We start from the raw sequence: 26,613 nt of genomic DNA on the forward strand, positions 1-26,613 counted from the left end.
CCCCCCCCCCCCCCCCCGTTGTGCCGGTCATGAATATGGCTCACAATCACCTGACTAGCGCGTCTCTCGCCCATTCCCAATTCAGCATTTTATTACTGCCCCCCCCCCTTATGTCCTGCATACGGCCATGCATTTATTATTATAATATATGCATAAACACACACCACATACAATCATAGTGACAGAGTAAGCGTCAAGTGCGGGAAAACTTTTGTATTTTTTGTATATGAGAGCTACCTGTCAAGGTAACTAAACCACATGGAAATGAAATCTAGAAATAAACGATAACAACGACAATAACAGAAATACTGGTCGAAGGCTAGCTGACTACGTGACCTGTAGGTAACCCTGACTTTGCACATCAATTGCAATGTGCAATATTGGCGCTACCAGCATACGATAGCCTGCATGAGTGTGTGTGTGGTGTGTGTAAGCAATGGTTCGCCCCGTGGGGATGGGACGTTGAACGACTTGACCTTCATTTATCGAAAACCGACGGTGCACTAGTGCGTACTGGATCTACACACTCTCCATTACTAGTATATTTCGTGTGTGCGTGCTCGATCGACTGCACTCTGTTCGGGTACGTCATGCAGCCATTCAGGCGTTGATGTATTTGGGGCAGGCTTCCATGTAGGATGTGAAGATGAGGGGACGTCTCACAGTACAGAAGTGGTGAGATCTTAGTGGACAGGTTAGTCATGACAAGCTCGGGTTATAACGTTTTCACTCTTTCACTTAACGTAGAATATAGCTGCAGCCTATGATGTAGTTCATTTACATCTCTTCGTGGATTGATATTTTGAAACATTCGGTTAATAATATCAATAACAATATTTCCTGTTTCCAATTTTAAACATTTTGATTCTTCGAATGAGCACTTAAAAACACCGCTTACGCAACTTAAAAGATGGTAAGATTTTGCAATTTCTTGAAATAAACATACTAAAGTCATCTTAGTTAACCTGGGTTAGTCTGAAGGCGAGCCATCAGAGAAGGGTAGAAAGGATGAACTGGGAAGTTGGCCAAATCGTTATTTACATCGTTTTCTAAAATTACTTGATAAGGTTTTTGTATTTACTCGTGATTTGATATCTAGTGTGTGCAATGATACGTATCTCAGAACGATAAACTTGGTTTTGTGAAAACCATTCAAGTACGTCAGGTGAGTATGCATTTTTATTGTTGTCAGTAAATAATCCAAGCGATCGATGTTAAATGCGCACACACCCTGGCATCTTTTGGAGGACTGCGAGGCCTTTTTTGACATTACCGTGTGTATGCACCCAAACCAAGAACCAGGAGCGGATCCAATAATTCTGTTAAGAGGGGGTGCCTCAGACAAAATTGGGGGCGCGGCGTCTTAAAAAAATAAAACATAAAGGGGGATCTTCCCTGGATCCGCCATTGAAAACTCCTGCACAGTATAATACAGATTACAACACGTATACTGCGGGGAAAGGCTTTATGCATGGACAGTGTATAAGGAGTTACCTTTCGACAAGGCTACGAAATTACGAACTGTCTACGAACGGTCTACGAACGTTGGTTTCGTACGGCCTTCTTAAGAAGATCCTACGAAATGGTTCGTACGGCGTTCGTAGCAGTTCTTAATGGTATTTGTGACATAGCGATAAAAACTCAGCTACATGTGTAGGTATAGGCCTACTTTGAAGACCAACACAGCATAGGTCAATTAGGTACCGCAAGTGGGCAATATCCCTCCTTGGCTTTCTGTTGTTGATTCTTCATACGGAATGTTTAGCAAATTGTCTTCTCTGTTTTATTAATAACTCCTTGCTGTGTGAATACTAACAATAACATGTATGTATCACTAACAAACATTGGCTACTCTAATCCAAACCCTCGCGTTATACATACTGAATACATACATAGTGCCAAAGAATTGAAGGCAGTGCGGTAATCATCATGAAGCCCAACAGAAAACCCATTTATTATTTCTTTTATGGTTGATGCTATTATCGCCATTTTAAATAGTAATAAATGGGCACCTTAACCCCTGGGAGCCCTAACAACATGAACAAAGCCCGCCAAAAGTTTGCTATACGTATAGCTCTTCTTATGGTAGGCTAATGTCTGCAAAGGCACGTGGAAGGGGGATTTTTGACACTCGGGTAAACGCTAGTGCCCTGGGCCCCGTTGCTTGCCTCTCAATCACAAACATATCGAATGTGTGAATTATCGTGATTAAGCAGCTTTTTTTTTTTTTTTTTGCTTTATATACCATTTGAAGATTACTTATGCCTTGCAGACTTGCACAAGCGAATAATTTCACTTGTGTTGAAACTAATGCAGTCATACGAATGTTAACACATTGCTGTTGCATGCAATCCAGTTCCACTTTATTTGCATGAACCAAATATTAAAGCATCTACTGTTTGCACTCTGAACAAATAAAGTAGGCCTACTTGAATGGAAGGAGTCTCAATAATTCACAATTGTACGTCGCAAATGGCTTGACACGAGACCATGCCAATCCTTAGTATCGCATTGAACGAGACCACTCCGATCATTTCCAGACTTTTACCTTTTAAACAAGCATAAATTAGTCATACTGAGTACAGAGCTTCAGAATTTATGGTGATTGGGATGAAGAATAAGAATATTTTCAAAAGTTATATCAAGTTGCAATGAACAAGGATGATGACATGTTAGCCTTACCATAAGAATGCATGAGATGGAACTCAAGGAAGCATTTATCCCAAAAGAAGAAGGTACGCATAGATTAGACACACGCAGATGAACTTGGCAAGTAGTATTCTAATGGCTATAGCACTACATTTCTGGAATGTGTGAGCCTCCTATGTCATCATCATTGTTCAGTGTAATTTGTTTAAGGTTCTTTAAAGTATTGGTTTCTCTGCTCAAGGATCACAATAAATTCTACAAACCTATTCATATAGGTGTCGATTTATTTATGATGTGAAATTATGAAAATCGTCTGGAATTCCCCTTAACACTTATAACAGGCTTTAATTAAGCTCTCTGCAGTTAATGCAAGTATGACTGTATATCTGTGGTCTCAATCATAGTCAATTCACTGGCGTCACACCGATAATCAGCATCAAAATTCCACTTTTAGGTAGGGCCTATTATGATACTGTGTAAGATCACCACTCTGAATTTTGATGGCCGATATGTGTTAAGGGCAAATGACAGGCTGAAGTATTAATACACGTTGATAATGGTTTATCGGTTGCACAAATCAGAATTTATTGGTTGAACTTTGTTTTGTTTGCTGTAACGTAGTTATTCCACCCTTCCCTCCAGTGTATTCTACCATTTGGCGTATCCCGAGCTCGTGTAATAGATATTGCTAGTGTATAAGCCAAGGATGTATACGAGAGTTGAGTAAGCCGACATTATTATCATAATTATTATTATTATTATTGCGATAAATTCAAATATGGATGAACTGTTAGGAATCTTTCGAGAAATATCAAGAATCGACGGGCGCTTCCGTCCCAAAATACTAAACATCAAATACTTTAGTACTATGTATATGACCTGGAAAAGTATTTGAGGTCAAGCATGTCAAGTTTTGTTTTCTTGTTTTTGCTGATTCGTCTTTTCTTTTAGATGGGCATTGAAGAAAATTAAGCTTGATTACACCATAATAACGACAATTTCACAAATTATCTGTAGAATCCTACTAAGCATGTTCATCTTATCAGTCTAATGATTTATGTATCATTTTTTTAAATATAAATCTATATACAAAGCCTGAAGGCACAGATAAGACGAGTGTCGTTAATACAGTAATACGACATAATGAACTAAAAGGCATAATGATGTAGGCCCTATAGTGAAACAATTGTATTTTGTTATCACATTTCGTAGCCTAATTGGGCGTCAGCAAAGTGTCGGAATTTCGTAAAACTCTTCCAAGGATTTTCTTTGACGAGGATTGCCTTTCAAGATGACACCGTTTCTTATTGCGTAAGTAATGCAATTGCTCACTTAACATAATAAGCAAAATGAGGAAATTAAGTATGCATACACCAACAGAGGATACCCCATACTCGGCACGTAAACCAGCATCCCCCCCCCCCCCCCCCCACCATGGAGAAGGAGAGAGAGAGAGAGAGAGAGAGAGAGGAGGGTCAGAATTCACATTGGACCTTCTGACGGAGTGAAGAGAAAGACCGGGTTTAGGGTCTATAGCAACGCCACCGGGACTGCACACCCCCCCCCTTTTTTTTTTATTCGCTGGGAAGGTGGGGGCCTGGGGGTAAGAATTATGTTTAATCTTTCGGGAAGATGAGCGAGGCGGGAAGATTCAGCGAAATGTCAAGGATATAGAATTATGGTATTAATATAAGGGATATCTCCTCCCCGCCCATGTGAGAGCTGGACTTTTAGAATTGGAAGTCAGGGATCTGATGCAGTGAGTAACATATTTTTTTTTTAAATTTGTTTAATGATTAAGTAAGGCGATACATTTGCTTAGTAAGTTAAACTAAGACGGAACAAACGAACAAACAAGCAAACAAACAAACAAACAAACCTCCCACACTATTGAATTCTGTAACTGTTGCGTTACTGTTTAATTTACTGATCAAATTGTAGGAAACTCTAATATCTAAAGGAAGAGACCGACCGCAGGAATGTGTTGGAAGGGGCAGGGGTATCCCTCCCCCAGATGAGGGCCCTTGGAACACCGTTTGCATCATACAATAATTGATTCCGAACCATCGTTTTTACATCTCTAGATAAACAGTGACAATGAAGTCTATGTATTGTACTAGGTGTTAACCTAACTACACGCAGCCGCTGTCGCGAAGCGACAGCGGCTGCACGTCTAGCCTATTCGTAGACGTTGTCATTTTCAGCGGTGGGTGTACGTTTCCTTCATGAATATCTTTATTAATTGTAAAAAAACTATAATATAAGGAATCCCCATAGTCTATGATATTCATTCAATAATCGGTATGCGATTTTTTTTTTTTAAATTTAAATTACGTCAAAAACCCACCGAAATCCGTGATTAAAATCAGGTCTGTAAGCGTCCGTATTGCTTCACTCCTCATCTTCAATATTCTTCTGCGTGTTATTTGAATGGCAATCACTCTCGTATACAATACTACAACGTAGCGAGTCGGAAAAGTTCATGACCTTGTCGGAGCGGAAGTGACCCATGCAAGGTCAAATCATGAGAGCAGCACGCGCGGAAATACATGTAGGTAGCAGACGACAAGCTTTACGTAACACACAAAACGCACGGGCGTACGTAAAATGCTACCATGGTACTTCCGGTTGAGCGTTCGTGGTAGTTCGTTGATTATGTGAATCATCGCACAATCTACCCCGAACAATTCAACAATAAGGTTTGGATACCAACAAAACACCAAATTCAACTCAACCATCAGCAAAATACGATGTAGGCGAGTGGTAAAAATCATCTTACTGTTAAAATCAAACAAAATAAAAGACATTTTATGTGATTTTGCCGTCAAAAGCGACGGTCGTTTACAACGTTTAAACACTAGTATGATTATGTCAGACTGCTGTGCTTCGCACAGCGGTCTGGTCAGGCTAGGTGTTACCCCAAAAAACGAACAAAAAAACAACAACAAAACAACAACAAAAGAAAAAACAAACAAACAAACAAACAACAACAACAACAAAACATTTCCCACTTTTGATCTTTAATACTCTTTAGCAATAGCTAAATAGTATACAATTTTCTAGGTGGAAATTTAGAAAATGATAGCATAAATCAGTTTCATGAAATTCAAGAATTATTTTTAAGTTAGTTTTCAGATTTTGCTCTGTTTTCAGCCTTCAGTACAAAATTGTAATTTTGCAGATTAATTGGGAGTGTGTGGTTAACACCCTGACAATGGTCCTGGACAGTGGCCAGGATTGCAATGCTCTCTTACATATTCACGATAAAATCCACTATCACAGCTAGTCTTTATTCATCCTGAAATGTATAGTGTATTTAAGCACATGAAAATTAACATGTGTTGTTGTTGTTGTTTTCTGTGCATGCAATCCACCCTATACACTCTATCATCATGAATCATTAATAGAACATTCATACGGTGTCTTGGAGAAAGAGTCCAAAAGCTTAGTTAGCAGAGCTCTGAAAAGATGGTATTCGTGGTATTCATGTCTACTGTTCAGGGTCATTGTAAGCACACACTCACATAAACATCATTGGTTCTTGTGTAAAGTTCAATTTTGAGGGTTCAAATTTGACCAAAATCTGGAAGTTAATAATGGATTTAACAAAACTGATTCATGTCCTCATATTCAAATCAGCTCCAACTAAATTGAAGGCCTACGTTCAGCTATTACTCCTATCAATGACAAGACCATCCAGTGTTTTCTGATGTATTAGTTGTCGAACTATTAAAGGAGACAAAATAAGTGGCCATTATAGATCAAAAGTGGGAATGTTTTTGTTACACCTAGAATGCCTATAGTATAAAGGCTTATTTGCTTACTTTGTAACCTAGCTTGGTTTAGAATTTATTGTCATAAAATTGTCATGATAGATTGCCAAGATGGTAACAAAGCTATACTTATCTAGAACGTGAGCCCTCCCCCCCCCGCCCCCCCCCCCCCAAAAAAAAATGATAACACTTTTTTCCATATCATGCGCATTGTATTATAGTACCGTCCATGCTTTACGTACGCCAATTAGCTCATCGTGCAATTTATGTGCCCTTGCAATTGCATAACTCAAGAATACTATAGTGTCATAGACACTCTCCTCGTCATAGAAAACCCCTTCAAAGGTTGTGCTGTCCTTGTCTTCAGGTTTCCTGAGTTATAGGGTTAAGACCATCTACCATCTTCCTGTTGTTCATAGTATGCAAACTAGCATTTTATGCTAAACGTCACTTGATAGAGAATAGTGTTATAACTACAGTACATGTACTCCCAGCTAACATTTGGACGTTTTCTGAACGTTCTTGAAACGTTACAAGTTCGTTATTTGGACGTCTTTTTGTAAAACGCTTCAAATGGACGTTCTAAAAACGTTTTTTAAACGGGAAAAAACAATAAAAAACCTTTCGGAATTTTGAAGGACCTGCAGAAAACCTTTTGGACGTTATAGACGTCAGTAAGCCTTTTTAGAATATTCAAAACGTTCTGTGGACGTTCTGCGTACGTCCAGAAAACCTTTGAAAACCATCTAGAACGTTCAAAAAGCGTTTTAAGAACGTTTAAAAAGTCTTATGACCCGTTCCAGAACGTTTAGAGAACCTTTCATATCCCTCTAGAACGTCCACAAAACCTTTAAAAGAACGTCCAATGCTTATTTTCTATTGGGTATTCAAAAAAAAAAAAAAATAGACATGAGATTGTACACGCACAATCTGGGATTAATGTACCCTAATCCTAATCATATATAATCCTATCCTAACCTGTCCTAACGTCCTACCACCTATTTATATACCTATCTATTCATCCTATTCCCAATTGATGAATGTTGTTGTTGTTCTTTTGGATTGTGGAGCTCTCTGCCGGGTGGGCAATTTGCTCCAAAAAATATAATTATTCAGATATGCCTTAAATTTATTATAAAAACCCAAAATACTTTAGATTATTTACAAAAAACCTAATTACATTTATTTTTATATTTACAATGATATATATACATCGGAAGGAAAGGGGACAGGGTTCCGGAAATGATGTCATCTGCCTACTCCTGCATCGAGAGAAATACAGGGTTACGCCGTTCCCGTCGGCAAAGCAGGTATAGGACCCGCCCGCCGACGCCGGTGATGTCTTGGCCTTTCCCGGGGTCAGGCGCCTCTAGTTGTCTTATCGGCCTAGGTGTTAATTATTATTAGCCTAGTAGGCAGAGACATCGTGGAAGAGAAGTGTTGATAGAAGAATAGCGGAAAGGGTGAAGACAGAACGAGAAGACAGACAGCTAGGGGGGTGGAAGGTGCTGAGCTCCTCTCTCTGACATAGGGTCAGCCCGTTACCAAGATTACATGCATGGGATGTAAAAATGGATAACAATAAGCGTTACCGTCGGTCACGTGCCATTGATAATGCTAACCTGAGAGAAATATGCAGATAAGTGTAGAAGAAGAGAAAGAATAGAGATATAGAACTAAGGATGGCGTTGAATAATTATGACGGTGGGTATCGGAATAGAACAAAGGCGTATTGAGTATATCGATGCTACATGACATGCGTATGGAGTTCTCCCTTGCAGTCGTTTGAGACCTCTGCAAACATCATACCTAGGTATAATTAATGTAGGTAGTGGCATATAGATAAAAGGGAAGAGATATCAAATTGTGAAATACTGGTTTGTGTCCTTTACATATTGAAGCAGGTGGTCCATGGACTGCTGGTTGATGAATCTGTGTCACATTCTTTTATATACCAGCAAAATGTTGTAGTGCATGAAGACATGGTTACTAAAATTAAATCACAAACACCTTAATTAGGCCTATTTACATATGAAAATACCTCTTCATAACACAATTCGAAATTGTGAATAACTGAGCAATAACGTTGGTAAGTTTATTTCTAATACAGAAAGTTTGAAACCAGCATAAATCTTTAGATTTCAATGTCTTTTATCTTTTTCCACTAGTTTTTAAATCTTATGTTTTCTTATTTGAATATTCATAAATAGGCATGAACATTCATGATAAAGAAACCAATGACGAACACGTATAATAGCGGACCAAATAAAAACGTTTTTTAAACGTTCATTAAAGACGAAGTCGACGTAGCAAACCTAATACAAATGTTTTGTGGACGTTTATAAAGGACGAAAACGTAGCAGGCATAATAAAAACGTTTTTGTAACGTCCATTGACGTCTTTAAATCGTTTTCCAAAAACCTGTGCTTTGCGGTAAATGCTATTAAGTCCCAACTTTTGACGTTGTATGTACGTTTTAAAAACGTCCATTTTAAACGAAGACGCACAGAACTTGACAAAAAAAAAAAAAAAAAACGTTTAGGAAACGTTCTGAAAACGTGTTTGCTGGGCTGTTTCTTAGTCATAGAAAGTATCAGGTTTTCTGTACTAAAATGTTCAATATATTTCATGTCATGCTAATTAAAATAACTGTCCAAGGTTGCAAAGGTGCGTGGTAACCAAGATTCATATGAGGCCTGTACATAATAGTACTTAACACCTCTTCGAGCATATTGTCTAGGTCATGCTTAATAGGTACTGCATGGTAGATCGAGCAGTCTGACAGAAATGTAAACATATTCACATTAACTTTTTATGCTTACAAATGCTATTCAAAACCCTCGCGTTATTTGAAAATATAAAATGATGTTAAAAAAACCCCCAAAAAACAAAACCGGATTTTCTTCAGAGAAGATAACGGTTTGCTTTATTCATGCCTTTCGAGGCTTCCTGAATCAAAATGAGCAACATTTTACGTGTCATGCATAATTGATGGTATGCTGATTACATGATCACGGTAATTAGGCCAATAAAAAAGCTTCCCAATTTGGCTTAAATTTTTCCAATACCATACTGGAACACGAATAAACAACAACGACAGCAAAAATCCTACTACAGTGCATGTACTGTGCGCTCAGTAGCCTTTGGACAAGGCGTCGCGCCCGCACGCTGCTTGCCTCTCGGCAGTGTCTGAAAATAGACTAACGCAGTGTTCGTTACAGCTGCACCGACACGAGTTCAGTGGTCAGCCCCTCCCGCGACCGGCTGTTCGTTGCGGGACGCGAATATTCGCATACGGGGACGTCCCGCAACCGCTCCCCGTATTGCAATTAGTCTCGATTCAAACACACAGTGGATTTAAGCCCAGACCGCATTGTCTAAAGGCTATGCGCTCAGTGGAAGAAGAAACTCTCCCTCTCCGAAAACCTTTCTCTCAATGAATCCACCTAAATCCATACACTTGTAATTGGCAGTGTATCAGCCACACACGTCCGCATGAGTGTGACTTTACCGGTAATCGAATACTTAGGCGTCTACCGGCAAGTACCGTGTTGCTTGTGAAGTTGTGTGTACAACCGCGGTGCGCATCCATCGCATTTCGCGTAGCGTTATTCCTAGCTTAGCGCTTCTCAAAGTAGATCTATAGGCCGAGCTTTGTATCAGGAGCAGAAACTCCAACTCTCCCGCTTTCGTCGACGGGAGATCTCCCTCTGAAAGCCCATTTTTGTAAAATCTCCCGTTCTCCCGCTTGACATTTGATTTCTCCCGCCCTGGCTCTGTGTCTCCCGTTGGAAAGGATTTTTTTTTTTTTTTTTTTTTTTTTAATTCAAGTTCCATATTCCACATTCCATATTCAGGCTTCATGTTCCATTTGATTTCGGAGTAAAATATGTATAACACAACATTCAATTTTAGACATAATTTCACAAATGTACAAGGACACGTAATAAAATTATGTGTAAATATAAGGAACCTACTAAAAAGCAATGCTTGTAGGATGTAGGTTCCAAAGAAACAATATAAGCGTTTAGTACAACATGCTAAATTACGAAAGATGACGAAACACAAGCGAAAATCGGTATGTCGAGATAATAATAAACTCTACAGAATGTACAAAATAGTTTATGATGGTCAAGGTAAAACTCAGGGATTCAACGCTCCATAAAATTGCACTATTGGTCAAAGAAATGTGGTCAAATGAAGTCAAATGAAGACACCCGAGCGAGGCATCATTGAGAATAAGAACAGATATATCAAAATGGTCACAGCAAGTAACTATACATAAGATTTAAAAAAATTGGCTTTTAGATTTTGCTTAAAGGAACTTAAAGAACTTGATTGCAGCCGAACAGAATCTAACTCATTCCAGAAAGAGGGACCGGTAGAATTAATTGTCTTAAGGGCTGGAACTGTACGAACGGGAGAAAAGTGATATGATCCACTTTGTCTTGTAGGGTAATTATGAATTTCACTGTTTTTAACAAACATTGAGGAAAATAAACTAGGAAGATCGCCAATGCTCAACTTATACATACAAATTCCAACGTGATACAAATACAAATCAGAAACTTTTAGTAATTTACTGGAAGCAAACAATTCATCTGTATGATCCAAAAAATGTGCACGATTTATAATCCGCAAGGCCTTTTTCTGAATAAAAAATAACGAATCGATTTTAGTCTTAGAGAAATTACCCCAGGCCAATATTCCGTAATTTAAGTAAGGTAATAATAGAGTTGAATAGAGGGAATGCAATATTGGCTTGGGGAAGAGGTACTTCAATTTGTGAATAACTCCAACGTTTTTACACAACAACTTACATAAATAATCAACATGAACCTTCCAAGAAAGATTACTATCAATATAAATACCTAAAAATTTTGTTGAATCTATTTGATTTAACTGCAAACCATTCACTAATACTGAGCCTGGAAGAAACTTTATTGTATTACTAAAAACCATATAATTAGTCTTGTTTATATTGAGCGATATTTTATTCGCCTGTATCCATTCAAATACCAGTTGCAGTTCGTTATTCACAGAATCAAGCAACACATAAGGATCTGAGTGAGAATAAGAAAGACTTGTGTCATCCGCAAACAGAAGAAAAGACAGCAGAGAGGATGAGTTGCGGAAGTCATTAATATAAAGAATAGATAAAAGAGGACCTAAGAGGGAGCCCTGTGGAACGCCACAGCAAATCGAACCTATTTCTGAGTCGTGGTTATTAACAGTAACAAACTGAGTTCTTTCGGTAAGATAACTTCTGAACCACTCCAAGGCCTTTCCACGAATGCCGTAATGATTTGATTTGTACAAAAGTATTTCGTGGTCTATTGTGTCAAAGGCCTTGGAGTATAGTCCAGAAACAAGCCGACTGTATGCGACTTTGAGTCTATAGCTTTCGCAACTTTCTCTACAAATAATAATATAGCATGAGTGGTTGCATGTTTTTTCCGGAATCCGAATTGATTATCAGCTAAAATATCACATTCATTTAAGAATTTAAGTAAACGATTATAAACCACCTTCTCAAGTATTTTAGAAAAAGAAGACAGTAATGATATTGGTCGATAATTTCCCAACTCATCCTCTCTACCCTTCTTATAGATTGGTAAAACTTTGACAATTTTCATTTGAGCGGGCACAATGCCAGTAAGTAAAGACAAATTCAAAATATGGACTAATGGTGAAAGAATTTCATTTATAATACATTTCATGAGATTATTAGAAAATCCATCGTGACCTGCACTCTTCTTGGGGGAAAGAGAACTAATAATATCTTACTTATTTCTGACTTATTGCGATCGTGTGTTGGAAAAATAAGTCGTAGGCCAGAAAAAAAAAAAAAAAAAAAAAGGTTGTATTGGCGTAACATGAGATTTTCAAATAGGGTCGGTCGGGCGGATTTTTATTTTTATTATTTTTTTTTTTTTTTGCTACCTGCATTTTACGTGTAAAACTCGTGCTCAGTAAACAGTTACAACTGCTGCACCGTATGTGCTGTGTTCATCTATTCTACAAATCATTTATGAGGCCGATATTACTCAAATTATACCCCTTCACAGAATTTAAAGATGTTGAAATCCCTATCCTGAATGTTTTCACTTCATATTTTACTATTTTGACTTAGATAAGATAGATGCAAATTGACCCATATGTACGATCTTTTCATCGCACACGGCGATCTCTATTACAGTCCCACATATACAGATTCGTGTAAGTTCTCCACACAAGAAACCTATGGCAAAACTGTGCACAATACATTGCAGTCTGAATGCTCAAAAGCATACACTATATAAATCTTGATAGAGTACGCGTCCGTGTTGGAAACAGATGACGTACTGATCAAGCGAGGCTATGCGAGGCGCTAGCGAGATCGCTCCTTCGTATATCCGATATCCCCAGAGCCGTTTCCACTTCCGGGTTTTTTGCGATCACGATCGCAGTCAACAAGATGCTTGATATCGATAGCAAAAAAAAAAAAATAATAAAAAAAAACATAGGGTCGGCGGAATTTTTAGGGTCGGGCGGGTTACGCCAATACAACAATTTTTTTTTTTTTTTGGCCTTATAGATAGCACGAGGGACGAGAGAGCATCCAGAACCCTAGAGCTTCCAGGGCCCTTAAGAGGGCCCTAGACCCCGGCCGCAAGGAACTTCGCGCTTCGCGCACATCAACTTGGAGTCTCCCGTTTGCTAGGGGTTTCAGGCGGGAGAATCTCCAGATCAGAACGTGCTTGGGGTTGGAGTCTCTGCAGGAGCTGCTGCTAGAAGGTCAAGCCAAACGATTAGGCCTATTAACTGCATAATGAAATTATCAAGGTAAGCTATAAAAACTCTGTCCCGAAATGAGAAGTATAGAACCTAGAATGCATAGATCTAGTAATATTCAAGTAGACATCTAACAGTTCTCCGACTCTCCCCTAACTAACTTCGTTACACCTATTTAAAGGCCTAGATCGACCTCAGACTCTACCCTACATTGATAGAGCTGTTCTACAATCTAGCCTTGGGTTATTTTCATCCGTAAATGGTGGTATATAGTTGAGGCCCTAGATCTACGTTACACGTAGGCCTAGATTCTATTGTCTGCATTGCATTGCATTGCATTGCTATTGGGTGTCTGTGTCGAATAATACCGTGCCGCGTTCTGCTGGGCTTTATCAGGCTAGAACTAGGCACCCCCTACGAAGTCCTTGGCCTATGACATGTTTAGAGATCTGCCAGAGCTCTAATGTAATACCGGTAAACTAGCATTTTACTAAGGTCTCACCACAGTATGCCTATCTCGCGTGTATAAACTCGGGTTAACACGCGTGTGGCCGGCCGGCCGGCTAGCTAGCCTTGTGATCCAGCCTCTCGTTTCATGCCATCGGTCCATTTACAACGTACATGTATAAGGCCTACCACACGGTCGATCGCGTGTGGCGGTCCGCTGCCTTGTTCAGCCAGGTCATCACACGAGATCGACACCCATGACGATGAGTCATACCGATCCACGAGACCGACTTGAAAAAAAAGTCCATGACTCATAAGCCTACAGCCCAAGATATAGACCTAACCTGTCAGCTCACGAGCCCATGACTCGAGTTCGACACTGAGCAGAAAAATCTCACGAGACCGACACTGGGCAAAGAAAGCTCGTAAGATCGACCACACTGCACTAACAAGGCGTAGCCCAAAGAATGCTCAAGCAACGACCGACGGGATGAACAGCGCCATCTAGAAAACATGTCAATTACTAGACTAGTACAGATATGAACCTGTACAGGGTGTTCCATGAAGGTGAAAATTATAATTTATAGGCCTACTTGCAGGTGCAATTTCGCCACACTATCGAGCGAGAGATTGTAACTAAACGTTGTTTTTTTTTTTCCCCTCTAATCAACCCATGCCCAAAGAAAGGGTAAGGTGCGATATCCAACTTTTACTCTGTAAAATGCCTCTACCAGTCACATTTTTTTTTCGATGATCCCACTAGAATAAAATAGGCCTAACCATGAAAATAGGCAGATTTCTTTCTTTTTTTTTTTGGGGGGGGGGGAGAAAGAGTACGGAAAACAGGTCAGAGATTTAAAATGCAAAAAAGAAGGGTGTTTGGGTATTTTTTTTTTTTATTAATGTGGAAAGATCTGGTGGCATTTTTTTTCATAAACACAATACGCAAACATTATTTGATAACTTGAACATTTCAGGGGTTGAGGGAGGGCAACTGACGAAGTAGCAGCCCAGCAGCTCTCCTTGCCATCTCTCCTTATATCTTCCTTAGCTTAATACCAGTATCTGGACACCCTATACAGTTATTTGGTCTATAGATGACGCTGTTCATCCTGTCGGTCTCGAGGGCCTTCTTTGCCCAGTGTCGATCTCGAGAGCCTCTTTTGCGTAATGTTGGTCTCGTGAGCGTTTTCTGCGTATACGGATGTCTGTATGTTGGGAATATCCATGCCCTCCAATCACTTATGCAGAGTGGCAAGGGGCAAATGCTCTGTGCTATATAGTTATTACCCTTATCATTATCATTATCATTATCATTATCATTATCATTATCACTACCATCATTGTAATTATTAGTATCATTAGTATTATTTACTGATGTACTTAACATGTTAAATGAATGACATTTTCGCTGGATAAAATGTTTCCTCACCTTGTTTCTGTGTGAACAGCCAAGTGCTATGTGGCGGACGGAGAAATAGTCGTTTAAGGATGATCATACGGAAGACAACCAAGTTACAGAGCGGTAGCTGGTAGACCGGAAACCATGGGCTGCTTTACCACATGGAGGACCGCTGTCAAGGCCAGGTGGGGTTGGGTGGTGGTCTTCGCCTCATCCATACTCTGCGCCGTCACCTATGGCATCCTGTACTCCTTTGGTCTCCTCATGGTCGCCCTTATCGACGAATTCGACAGCGGGGTTACCGAAACGGGTAGGGTATTCCTTATCACTGTAGCTAGAGGCGAGCTTGTCTTTTGTCATTTGGGTGTGTGTGTTTTCTTAAATGCTTAAGTAAGTTAAAAGATGGCGAGGGAAAAGGCAAATGACAAGAGGCCCAGTTGTGTAGAGATATGTGAAGTTATAGCCCGAAGTTGTACAACTTCTCGGTGTCGTGGTAACGGGTAGAATTCTTCTCATTCTCATCGGCATGATAGCTAATCTAACTGTGTGTTCTTGAGCATGTAGCTTGAAAAAAAAAAAAAAAAAACATTTTCTTTTTTGCCCTGATTGGAAATCCCGCAATAATTGATAGAACATTTAAAAGAGCAGTTTAGACAAGGGGTTAAGGGGGCGGCAAAACACTTGCCACCCTATGTTTGTTTACCGTATGCATATTATTGCATAATAATGTTTATATTATATGTTAAAAGTAATATTTACTGCGATTTAAAGCGACAAGGAAATTGACTTTGCGCAATGATTAATCAGAATCGTTCGAAACAGTAAGTGTTACATAGTTGGACACAATTCCTTTGCCAATCTTGTAAAATTTGTTCATGTAATGCGTATTGTTGCTATTTGAAGGCCTTTACCCTGTGATATCTTTTCAGGCTATGTTGGGACCACTTCGTATGGGATGTCAATGGTAGCGTGCCTGCTCACCTCACCGCTGACTACGAAAATAGGATACCGTCGTGCCGTCTTCCTGGGCGTTACCCTCTGCGTCGTTGCCTCGATTACGACTTCGTTTGCACCAAGTATTTCCCTAATGTTCCTTTCCTACAGCTGCCTCTACGGAGTAGGATGTAGCGCCATTCTGTGCTGTGTGATCAACTGTCCAATGTCCTACTTTCCGAATAAACATCGCTCAATGGCAATTGGCTTGGTGTCAGCCGGTGTTAATATCGGTAAAGTTTAAAAATTTACAAATGTAGTCAGTAAAAACCATATAACATAAGCGTAATTATTTTATGATTATGTATATTGCACATTTTCATTTTACGATATAAACAATATTCCTGGAGTTCGTTGCATTCTCCTATATCGCTCTTACTCGAAGTTGTCATGAGGTTCATGAGTCTCTTGCAAAGATTGCGGATCAAACTATGTACTTCCCCAGATTTCAAGCGATATGGAACGAAATTTGGCGTACATGATATTCGCAACATAATGCTATGTGTGAGACACATTTTCTTTTACAGCACAAGCGGAAAATACAGTGCCATGGTAGCAGCACATTATACAGCTGTAGTCCTAAAGCCAGGTAAAATTCTTGCAGATCGAACTATTGCGATTCATAGGAAACTTGGCAAGCATGAAAAATTCCATTTAAAGTTGAGCAATATACGTTTTCTAAAACTTCCCGAAAGTGCGTTGCCCTCACCAGAGCTCATCAATCATTGTCCCAAGTCAGAAAAATTCTGAATCCAGACAACAAAAAAAAAAAGAAAAATGAAAAATGAAAAAAAGCACACGTGGTGATTGTGATATAATTTTCATGTTTTTTCCCCCCAGGAAGAGCGAAAGTTCGTTGCCGTGCTTGCAATACATTATAGCCTCCAAATTAGCCAAACAAAAGATCTCGCAAGTGGAACATCCTCTGAAATTTGGAACCGGTTCAAATCAAATTGTTACATTTGTCGAAATTGGAGCGAAGTTGTGCAGGACATTTCTTACGAGCAACATAAAGTGCCTTGCCATTGTAGCAGTGAATTGTTGCCCTATAATCAAGGGATAAATAACAAACTTGGGGAATGAAATGCTTCTCTAGGGTACAGGAAGTTACGAAACATTGAGTAAATGTTGGGAGACATACTTTTTAGGTTAAGCGGGAAACAATGTTGTTGCGCTAACCTTTGATTATTCGCTCATGATTTTTATCAGCAGCGGAGCAGCACAGGAGTGTATGAGGATGGGAGGGGTATTAATCTCTTTAATTCATATTTGTATTGTGCAAAGAGTTCTTGTCACAAAAAACAAAAACAAAATAGAATCATTGAAAACATGTCTATACATGCCATAAAGGCAGGTAACAAAAAAGTCATAATTACGTAACTGTTAAAATCTTGTTATTGAATTTGTGCGTCTGTTTCCGAAGTTTGTATTGATTTTTTTTTTTTGTATTTATTTATTTTCTATTTTATATTTCTGCAGGTGTATTGGTCTTCAACCCAGTCGTTTACGCTCTCATCAATCGGTTCGGTTGGCGCGTAATGATGAGAGTCATGTCAGGAATTCTTGCCATGGCCGGATGTTTCTGTGTCGCTACGTTCACTCCCGCCCCCAGTGAACCATGTCAGCTTTCTAGTCCTGTATTCTATGGACCTAAAGATGGTTCCGTCCCTGAAGACATACAATTCGCCAGCGATAATCCAAAGGGCAGAGGCTGTAACACTGTGGTTCAACAGAAAACTGAGCCGAGAGCGAGGTTATTATCCGACAGCGATTGTAATGCTTCTAGCAACAGAAATGGAAGCTGTAAATCGAGGACGTTATTCGAAAATGACACAGCTACAGAGATCTCGGTCCAGCGGAAAAGTTCCAAAGACAGTCATAAACCTGAACTCCAGGGCAATGGTTCTGTTCTCGAAGCTGTTGATGAACCCCGCCATTTTGAACGTACCACACAGGGACTTCACAAAGTTATCGGGTCTTCGTCATCCGGCTCTTTGAAGGGTTACACTGATGAACAGACTGTGAAATCCCGCACTTGGCTTCATGGTCTCGGGATCCTGAGAATGCCGGAAATGTGGCTGATACAGCTGGGCTTCTTAGCTGTGGCTGTAGCTATGTCATTTGCCTACTTCAGCACGGTATACCGAATTTTGACTTATTGATAAATTCGAACAAAATCTCATTATCCCATTTACTAGATAACACAAGCTCTTTTCCTGTGTATACACACTGTATATACTATATAATTCCCTTCTTTTGCACATTATATTACCATTCTATAGTTGTAAAGCCTATGTCACACTAGGTGCTTGATCGCTTGTGACAGGCTGCAACAGGCTCTCGATCTCATCAGGTCGCATTTGATCAAAAAGACGCCTGGCGCTAAAAGCAAGCTCACAAAACATCGTATATTAGGCGGTTTTTTGTTTTTGTTTATTATACTTTTGAGATGGAAAAAGGATGTAGAAGTCTTTTGAAAAGGTTATGACAAAACACAATTATCTATTTGTTGGAACTGTCGCATCAAGTCATGTAACGATGTGCCACAATCGTGTGACAATCGCACAGCAGCTGGAGTGAATGCGAGTGAATCAGTCCCATCTAGTCGCGTGTGGACTTTGACCGTGTTCAGTTACGACCAGTCACGACCGCTCCAGGTTCTTGTCAGGTTCGCTTTTAACTGCTGCGAGTGCTCGGAAGACATCAAACAATCTGTCGTACAATACCACCCCCACCCCGGAAAAATAAAATGTTACCAGGTGCTCTCAATCTAGTTACTGACCAATCGTGAAAGAAGTTTTCTGCAGCTAGTTGTTTGTACATCTTAAGACTGGTCTCTCAAGAACATCTTTATCATTTTTTTTTTTTCTGTATGGGACGCCAAATTAAACAAAAATTATTGAAACTCAGCGTGACATACCAAATAAGCTCCACTTATAATGTTTTGGTTCACTTCACATTAAAATCAATAATTAGATTGAAGGACAAGTCCGCCTTCATAGACATGTGGATTGAGTGAATGCAGCAATATTAGTAGAACATATCAGTGAAAGTTTGGAGAAAATCGGACAATCCGTTCAAAAGTTATGAATTTTTAAAGTATTTGCGTAGTCACTGCTGAATGAGAAGACTACTACAGTGTATGATGTCATATGCGTACAACCATATAAAGAAAATAAAAAGAGAATTTCACAAAACTTTACATTTTTAATAAAGTGCACATTTCTTCGACTTGTTACTGACATATGTTAAGGGTAATATTATTCCCCCTGCCTTCTGAAAGAGAGAAGTCAAGTGTTCTTTTGTTATGCAAGAAAAGTGAAAATATGTTGAACTTTTTTTTAATTCTTTCTTTATACTGTTGTACTCATGTGACATCACAAGCTATAGTAGTCTTCTCATCCAGCCTTGAGTGAGCAGAAACTTCAAAAATTCATAACTTTTGAACGGATTGTCCGATTTTCCTCATACTCTCAATGATGAGCTCTACTAATATTGCTGCATTCACTCAACCCACTATGAAGGTCTATGAAGGTCTATGTCTATGAAGGTGAAGTTGTCCTTTAATGTCTAGATGAACCAAACAAAGGAAAGGAAAAATACAAATTTAAATAAACCAAAACAGGCAGTGATATCATCTTAGAATCTGTGTGTCATTGAATTGTGCACAAAATTCGATCAAAGATGTATTTTGATAGTTTTGTTTGTTTAAAGGGACTGTACAGTACTGGTTGAGGTAGGGATTCATGTTTTGAACATTCCTAAGTGAGATAATGAAAAGCCTCTTATGAAATATGAAAGAGCATGTAATTTTAAGATGAATTCAACGTTTATTTGATGAAAATTGGTTTTCAAATGGCTGAGATATCCAAAAAAGTGTTAATAATAAAAGGCGACATGCCCCAACTTTATTAGTATCTCTTTGTTTCATTTTGTTTTTGGATATCTCAGCCATTTCAAAACCGATTTTCATCGAATAAACTTTTGATATCCCTTAGAACTGCATGCTCTTTGACATCTCATAGAGTGGTTTCTGTATATCTCACAAAACGTTAAAAGCTAAATCTTCACCTCGACCAGAACTGTACACACCCTTTAACATATCATCGTTAGAGAACGATTAATACTCAATCATTTACACAAAAAAAAAATCACACACACACACACACACACACACACAAATACCCGGTTTGATCTCACTACATCTTTCCTCAACTTAAATCCGTTGCGCAGTCTTCTTCTACATCCTGATTCTTGTGAGTTCATAACTTTTCACATTGCAGGTCAACATGACGATTTCGTCGGGATTCTCTAAGAAGACGGCAACTCTGGTTATGGCGACCATGGGCTTGACGGAGGTGATCGGGAAGATCGCACTAGGCGTCATCACCGATCGTCTGCCGATTCCAAAACTCTTTATCATCATGGCGGCAAACTGCGTTGGCGCCCTGCTCATGTTCGTGATGGCTCTCATCGCGCCATCGGAGCCCTACATATTCTTTCTGGCAGCAGGTGCAGAAAACACTGAATTCTCGGTATCGCCAATGCCAAGATGCCGTGGGGCGAAGAGCGTTTTGAGATGCATTATGGGATAGCTAAGGTGACAAAGTGGCACCCACTTTTGGCTGCAAAGGCATTCAGATGACGATATGTCTTTATCCGGGAGTATCTTTTACTGGAGATTTCTTCGCTTCCCATCACGAATTATGACCACCACATTGAAGCCTCACAGTAAAGCGAACCATGGCACTATATAGTGACCGGAGATAAGTAAAATTAAGACGTTTAATATAAAAGTTTAGTTGTTGAAGCTTCATTCTGACGGGAAAAAAAAAGCAATAACGAAAGGAAAGCAGACAAAAATTACATTGAATCGCAAGACAATTGGAAGCGACAATGCTCCTGAATAATCACACAGTGCATCTGTGGCGACGCTCTTCAACAGGCGCAGATTTTTTTTTTTTTTTTTCACATTGGCGATACCGAGAAACAACGAATGTTGCTTTTAAATAGAGACTGTCACTTTGGCCTGGACATTTATTTGAGAAATGCATGTTCAAGGTCGTGGATAAAAGATTAACAGCATACAGCCCGAAAAGGATTTTAATCCACCTGATTGAAATAGGTAATTTGATTTGCGAAATTACAAGTGTCAGGTTCATTGTTTTCAAAATAAAGCATTAAACTGGGCGCTATGCGAATATATCGATTGCAATTTTATACTGTAAACAATTGAATGGTAAATTTTACATTTTAATATGTTATCACTCCTTGTTAAACCTTTCCAAAGGTAATTTCAACGCTCAAAATGTTGGGAGTAACATGTCATTATTTTCAGCTAGAATATAAAATGTATACTGTAAATTATATGCAATATCTTAATTGTTAAATGTGATAATTTGATAATATAACATTTGCCAAATGTTCGACAAGTGAAACATTCGAAACATTGAAATTGCAATTTCAATTTTAGACGGTAGCATATAATAAGATAGGACATTAATTCCAGTCTCTCACATGATTGTGGCTATCACACACTATAAACTTGAGTTTGAAAGTATGCTTTTAACATAGAGACGAAGAGATAGAGACACTGCAGTAATTATTGAGATGTGTAAGTAATGCAATTCGTACATGAATTCAGTAGAACAGAATGTTTCATTCAGTGCTTGATATGAGGTAAATCAATTTGTGTGACGTTGCATCTGAAACTCCATAAAGCTTGATTAGCAAGTTAATTTTTGCCAATGCTGTTCGTACATTAGCTTTCTTGACTAGTATTGAATCAGCGAATGAAGATGTGATTGCTATACAGAATGTCACCGTGCATCACAAACCCAACAAAAAGTCGCATACCCTGATTTTGCGTGATGACTAAAAAAAAAGGTAAAATGGGTCAACTTACTCGATTTTTAGCTTTTTTGAAAATATTTTCTGAATGAGTAATTCTAAAGTGTGCGATCATAAAACGAATTGGAAATTGTGTTTTAAGCAGTTTTCATAGAACGTTTTTTTTTTTTCCGAGTCGTGTGATAAGGTAAGTCTTACATTTCCCTATTCATTTCTTGAAAACCTTTCACATTATTCACTGCCAACTCTAAAAACATTTGAAAGAATGATTCTGATGCTTTGAAAGTTTCAATTAGTCATGAGTAGAATGTGTTTAGGCCCTGTAGAGTTTGCCTAAAATCAGCATAATCTTACAATCCCTTCATTGTTGCTGTGGAGTTTTACATACTATGTTTTGTCCCATTCAATATGTAGAGCGAGGCTTTGGAGGATTAAGCGCTGGAATAAAACTTTTACCTCAGAGCCCTTTTCTCAGCATACACTTTTCCAGAGTATGTGCAATATCTAGACTGGTTATGAATTGAATTGAATTGATTGATACGTCATTTCAGAGCTGAAAGTCTGCTTTTCCAGAATCTGTCCTTAACTAAAGTTCTATGTCTTGCGACTTTTTATTGGTTTTGTGGTGCAGGATCACATATAATTATATTTGTTTATGCGTGCAAAAAACAAGAACAACAGCTGTGCGATACCCAAATGTATTTTAAAAAGTCATGAACTATCATCAGTATCCTGGTTTTATGAAATCTTATTCACAAGACCCCAAAGAGGCTAACATAATACAACCACACAGACAGACAAATGCAAATAAACACACATAGAGAAGAACGGACTGAGATCTAAAGAATAATTATTAATCCCACTTTGTCTCTTTCCCTCGATCTCTGACTCCCTCTTACTTTCAATCTACCTACTAATCTTTCCTTTTTAATCTATCCTTTATCCACCTATCTATGTATCTCTGTATCTTTGTAACAGTGCAGGGGTTATTCGTACTAGCTTCTGTCGACTCCCTATCACATTCTCTTGGTGAGGAGATCTTCAGGGACGAGTACCGCCTCCATTTCTGGGCAGGAATGGTCGTATCCTTCGGCGTTGGTGGAACACTAGGAGCGGTATTCGGTAAACGACGATTATCTTCACCTTATATGTCAAAGAAACCAATATTCAAGTTGTAGTTGGAAAGCTGAAAAGGAGGCTACTTTGCTAAAGGGATCGTATAATTTTGGTCAAGACCTAACATCAGGTTTGAGAATTTAGGTTCTTTTTTTGGGACGAACACTGAATTAGGGCTTTCAATAGCTCAGTCGGTAGAGTGCCGGGGTAGCATTCCGGAGGTCTCGGGTTCGAATCCCGATGGAAGCCTATTTTTTTTTTTTGCTCATTTTCCCACGAATATTTGTGTGTGTGTGTGTGTGTGTGTGAGAGAGAGAGATAATGAAAAACCTCGTATGGAATATTAAAGAACATGTAACTTCAAAAAGTATTTAACGTTTATTTGGCGAAAATTTGTCTTAAAATGGCCGAGATGTCAAAACAAAAGCGATCTTGATAAAACTGACAGGCCACGACTTTTATTAGGATCGCTTTGTTTTACTTTATTCTTAGATATCTCTTTTATCAAATAAACTGTTGATTCCCCTTAGAATTGTATGCTCTTTACCATTTCATAGAGTGGTTTCTAAATACAGCACAAAATGAAAGAGCAGGTGACAAGGTGCCTTCATTGACGAATGAAACCTCGCCATATGACCCTTTCGCCCTAATGAATGTGGCGTTGTACACGCATTGCCACCTGAAATGGTCCGAAAGAAAAGTAAACTATATACTAATATTTATAATCATAATTCTTGCGTGCAAAATAATAGTAGTATAGAGCAGTTCGCAATTCCTTTTTGCGCGTGAGAAGAACAGGTTCATTTATACCAACAGGTAGCTTGGTTTGTTAATTTACTGAGCCAAGCATCTGCTATATTATGATTGTTCTCGTCATCCGCATCTAAGTGGTGCTTGCTAGTGCATCAACCTGACAGCAAGCTTGGTATTTGGCAATATAAAGAAGAAGAAGAAGAAAAGGTTATTATTGCATTCAATACAAAATAATGAAATGGACGCCTGCTAAAATGTCAACTAGCGGACTATTCTGATTACCTGGTCTAAGCGCAAGTTCATTCTTTGTTTGAACACGAATTCCATAAAAAAAAACACAAAACATTGTTGCGTCGGCAAACTTATTCATTATGCATGCCTTAAAAACGAGCGAAGTGCTTAACTAACTGAAAACAAAGAATGGCCATTTGTACCAATGTCTACATGAACTAATTACGAGCTGGCTAATCGATAACAATTACATGCAAAGGGTGGACAATTGGAAATACACTTACACCCCACCAGGTGGACATCTATACAGGTATGTAAATACACGTACATTGTATCTACGTTTGCAAAGTAAAATTGAATCTCAATATTCTACTCAATCATGGTATTTTATCATTCTAACCTTGGTTCATGTGCGAAATCTTTCAGGTGAGAGTGTTGACAAGACTGGCACCTACCAAATGGCGTATTACGGGAATGTTGGAGTCTTCCTTGCCTCCACGGCTCTTTTTGGCCTTTCCCTTGTGTACCAGAGAGTCTTTGCCAGGGATCGATTCATCTTGTTCGAACGAGTTGGTCGCCGATATTCAACGACTGATCAGAGGAACGTTGAGAAATCTGTTAATCCTGATCTTTTTCATGTTGATGTGTCTGGGTTAAAAAGTGGCAGCGCGACTGGTGAATGGAAATGTCTCGTAATAGAGAGAATTACCAGCGTGTAGCATGTTAATATCTAGATTTCATACTACAAGTTCATTGAACTTCATTTTACGTGGCCATGATCAATTAATGCTGATGAAGAATGAAGTATGAAGAACAAAATACAACGCAAAGAGTTACTAATCGGACTAACTTATGTTATTTCATTCTCAGCTTATATTTTTATAATATATATATTCTACATTTCGCATATTAATCACATGGTTTAAAGGGGAAGGCTAGTAACTGATCAGTGGGAATCAGTGGAAATGCTGGGAGATGATTGTTCCAATCCTTATGGGATTCATTCAAGAGTTCACTGTATGTCTATTTTTGTGTGAAAATGATTTGCTTCAGAATGGTCTCATATTCAAGTAATGTGCAGTTTAATGCTTCCAGGTTAGCGTCCCTGGTCAGTGACGGAGCATTAATCTGCACATTACTTGAATATGAGACTGTTCTGAAGCAAATCATTTTCACACAAAAATAGACATACAGTGAACTCTTGAATGAATCCCATAAGGATTGGAACAATCATCTCCCAGCATTTCCACTGATTCCCACTGATCAGTTACTAGCCTTCCCCTTTAAAGCGATGGTAAAGTATTGGTTGAGATTCATCTTTGTTTGAGATACTTAGAACCCACTTTATGTAATGTTAAAGAGAGTACAATTCTGAGAGGAATTCGAAATTCATTTAATGAAGATTGGTTTTGAAATTGCTGAGATATCAAAAAACAAAGTAGAGCGCAGCGATCCTATTTGGATATCTCAGCCATTTCAAAGCCAGTTTTTATCAAGTTAACTTTTAATGCCTCTTTTTTGCATATTTCTCATTATCTCAAAACATCATCAAAAAACGTTGGAAATCTGTTGCCCCATCTCAGCCGAACCTGTACCATCCCTTTAAATTTAAATTACCAGGTTAATGATTTCATCAGCTCACAACCCACAAATTATTCCTAACGTATTATTGTTGTTTCATTGCCGAGTTCATTTGTTTGTTTGTTGTTGTTGTTCTGAAAAAGGTTGAGTTAACGTCAGTCGTGGCAGTGTGTAGTCTCAGATGGAGTAATAATTATGTTTCGGAACTTTGCTCTGTAGTCAGATTCGATTTATGGGGACAACCATACTAGATGATTAGTAATGATGCCATCGATGGATCAATCTTTATTTGTTACATTTAAAGGCATGCAATCATGAGTGATGGCAATTTTTTTTTTCATAAATTGACATCTTTCCGAATAGTGTGTAATATGTCAAAAGTAAGGGAGTAAAATAATGTAATATCTTATACAAGCAAAAACGAAATCAAGCCAATCTGTGTATATATGGAAGGAAAACACCTCGTAGCTGGAATTACCTTCAAGAAGTTGTAAGGAATAATTCCTCGCAGTTTTTCAAAGTCAAATTCTTTGGAGAGACCAATGTTACCTCCTTGGAGTGGTATTTATATTTCCTCAGTCACATTGGTGAATGTGTGTGTATGTGTGTGCAATGGGTAAAGTGGACAATTTAAACTTAACATGGCGGAAAAAAATAGACCTGAGCTATGGGATTCATTGTCTAACGATCTTAGACGGAGTTCTTCTCTACATTTTTTTTAAAGATTATTCAACAAGGTAAAACAAACAAAAAAAAAAAAATCTCGCAGTGTATTACTCGAACTACAATTTTTGCTCAAGAATCAATTTCATACCTCAATAATTATTCATTCACGGTAGAATTATCATTTCTGTAATACAAATTTCTAGGTATAGTGATTTTGTTTTCTTGTGTTATAACTCCAAAAGCTAACACTTTACTTCCACTTCTCCTTTCTCAACGTTTACCTTTTTTCAGGCATCACCTCTTTGTCCTTTAGATTTGTCTTTGTCTTGTTATATTCCCTTGTGCTGCCCTCCTCGGTCAAATGGTACTGAAAATACA

General features: G+C 38.6%; 1 protein-coding gene across 1 annotated transcript; it reads left to right on the forward strand.

Annotated features, from left to right (window-relative positions):
• The first annotated feature begins 640 nt into the window (after positions 1-640).
• On the forward strand, positions 641-24,936 carry LOC140240059 (uncharacterized). The gene is made up of 7 exons (XM_072319868.1): positions 641-694; positions 15,095-15,355; positions 15,975-16,271; positions 17,518-18,176; positions 20,322-20,550; positions 22,867-23,010; positions 24,415-24,936. The coding sequence occupies exons 2-7, from the start codon at positions 15,190-15,192 to the stop codon at positions 24,705-24,707; spliced, it is 1,788 nt and encodes a 595-aa protein (XP_072175969.1). The 5' UTR covers positions 641-694; positions 15,095-15,189; the 3' UTR covers positions 24,708-24,936.
• Positions 24,937-26,613: the final 1,677 nt, after the last annotated feature.

This window comes from Diadema setosum, chromosome 16, assembly GCF_964275005.1.
Source record: "Diadema setosum chromosome 16, eeDiaSeto1, whole genome shotgun sequence".
Lineage (NCBI taxonomy): Eukaryota > Metazoa > Echinodermata > Echinoidea > Diadematoida > Diadematidae > Diadema > Diadema setosum.

Excerpts from the sequence above, each read along its gene's own strand:
- LOC140240059 (XM_072319868.1), top strand. The coding sequence starts at position 15,190 with ATGGGCTGCTTTACCACATGGAGGACCGCTGTCAAGGCCAGGTGGGGT. Across the intron at positions 15,356-15,974 it reads CAGCGGGGTTACCGAAACGG|GCTATGTTGGGACCACTTCG; the intron begins GTAGGGTATTCC and ends ATATCTTTTCAG. Across the intron at positions 18,177-20,321 it reads CATTTGCCTACTTCAGCACG|GTCAACATGACGATTTCGTC; the intron begins GTATACCGAATT and ends TTCACATTGCAG.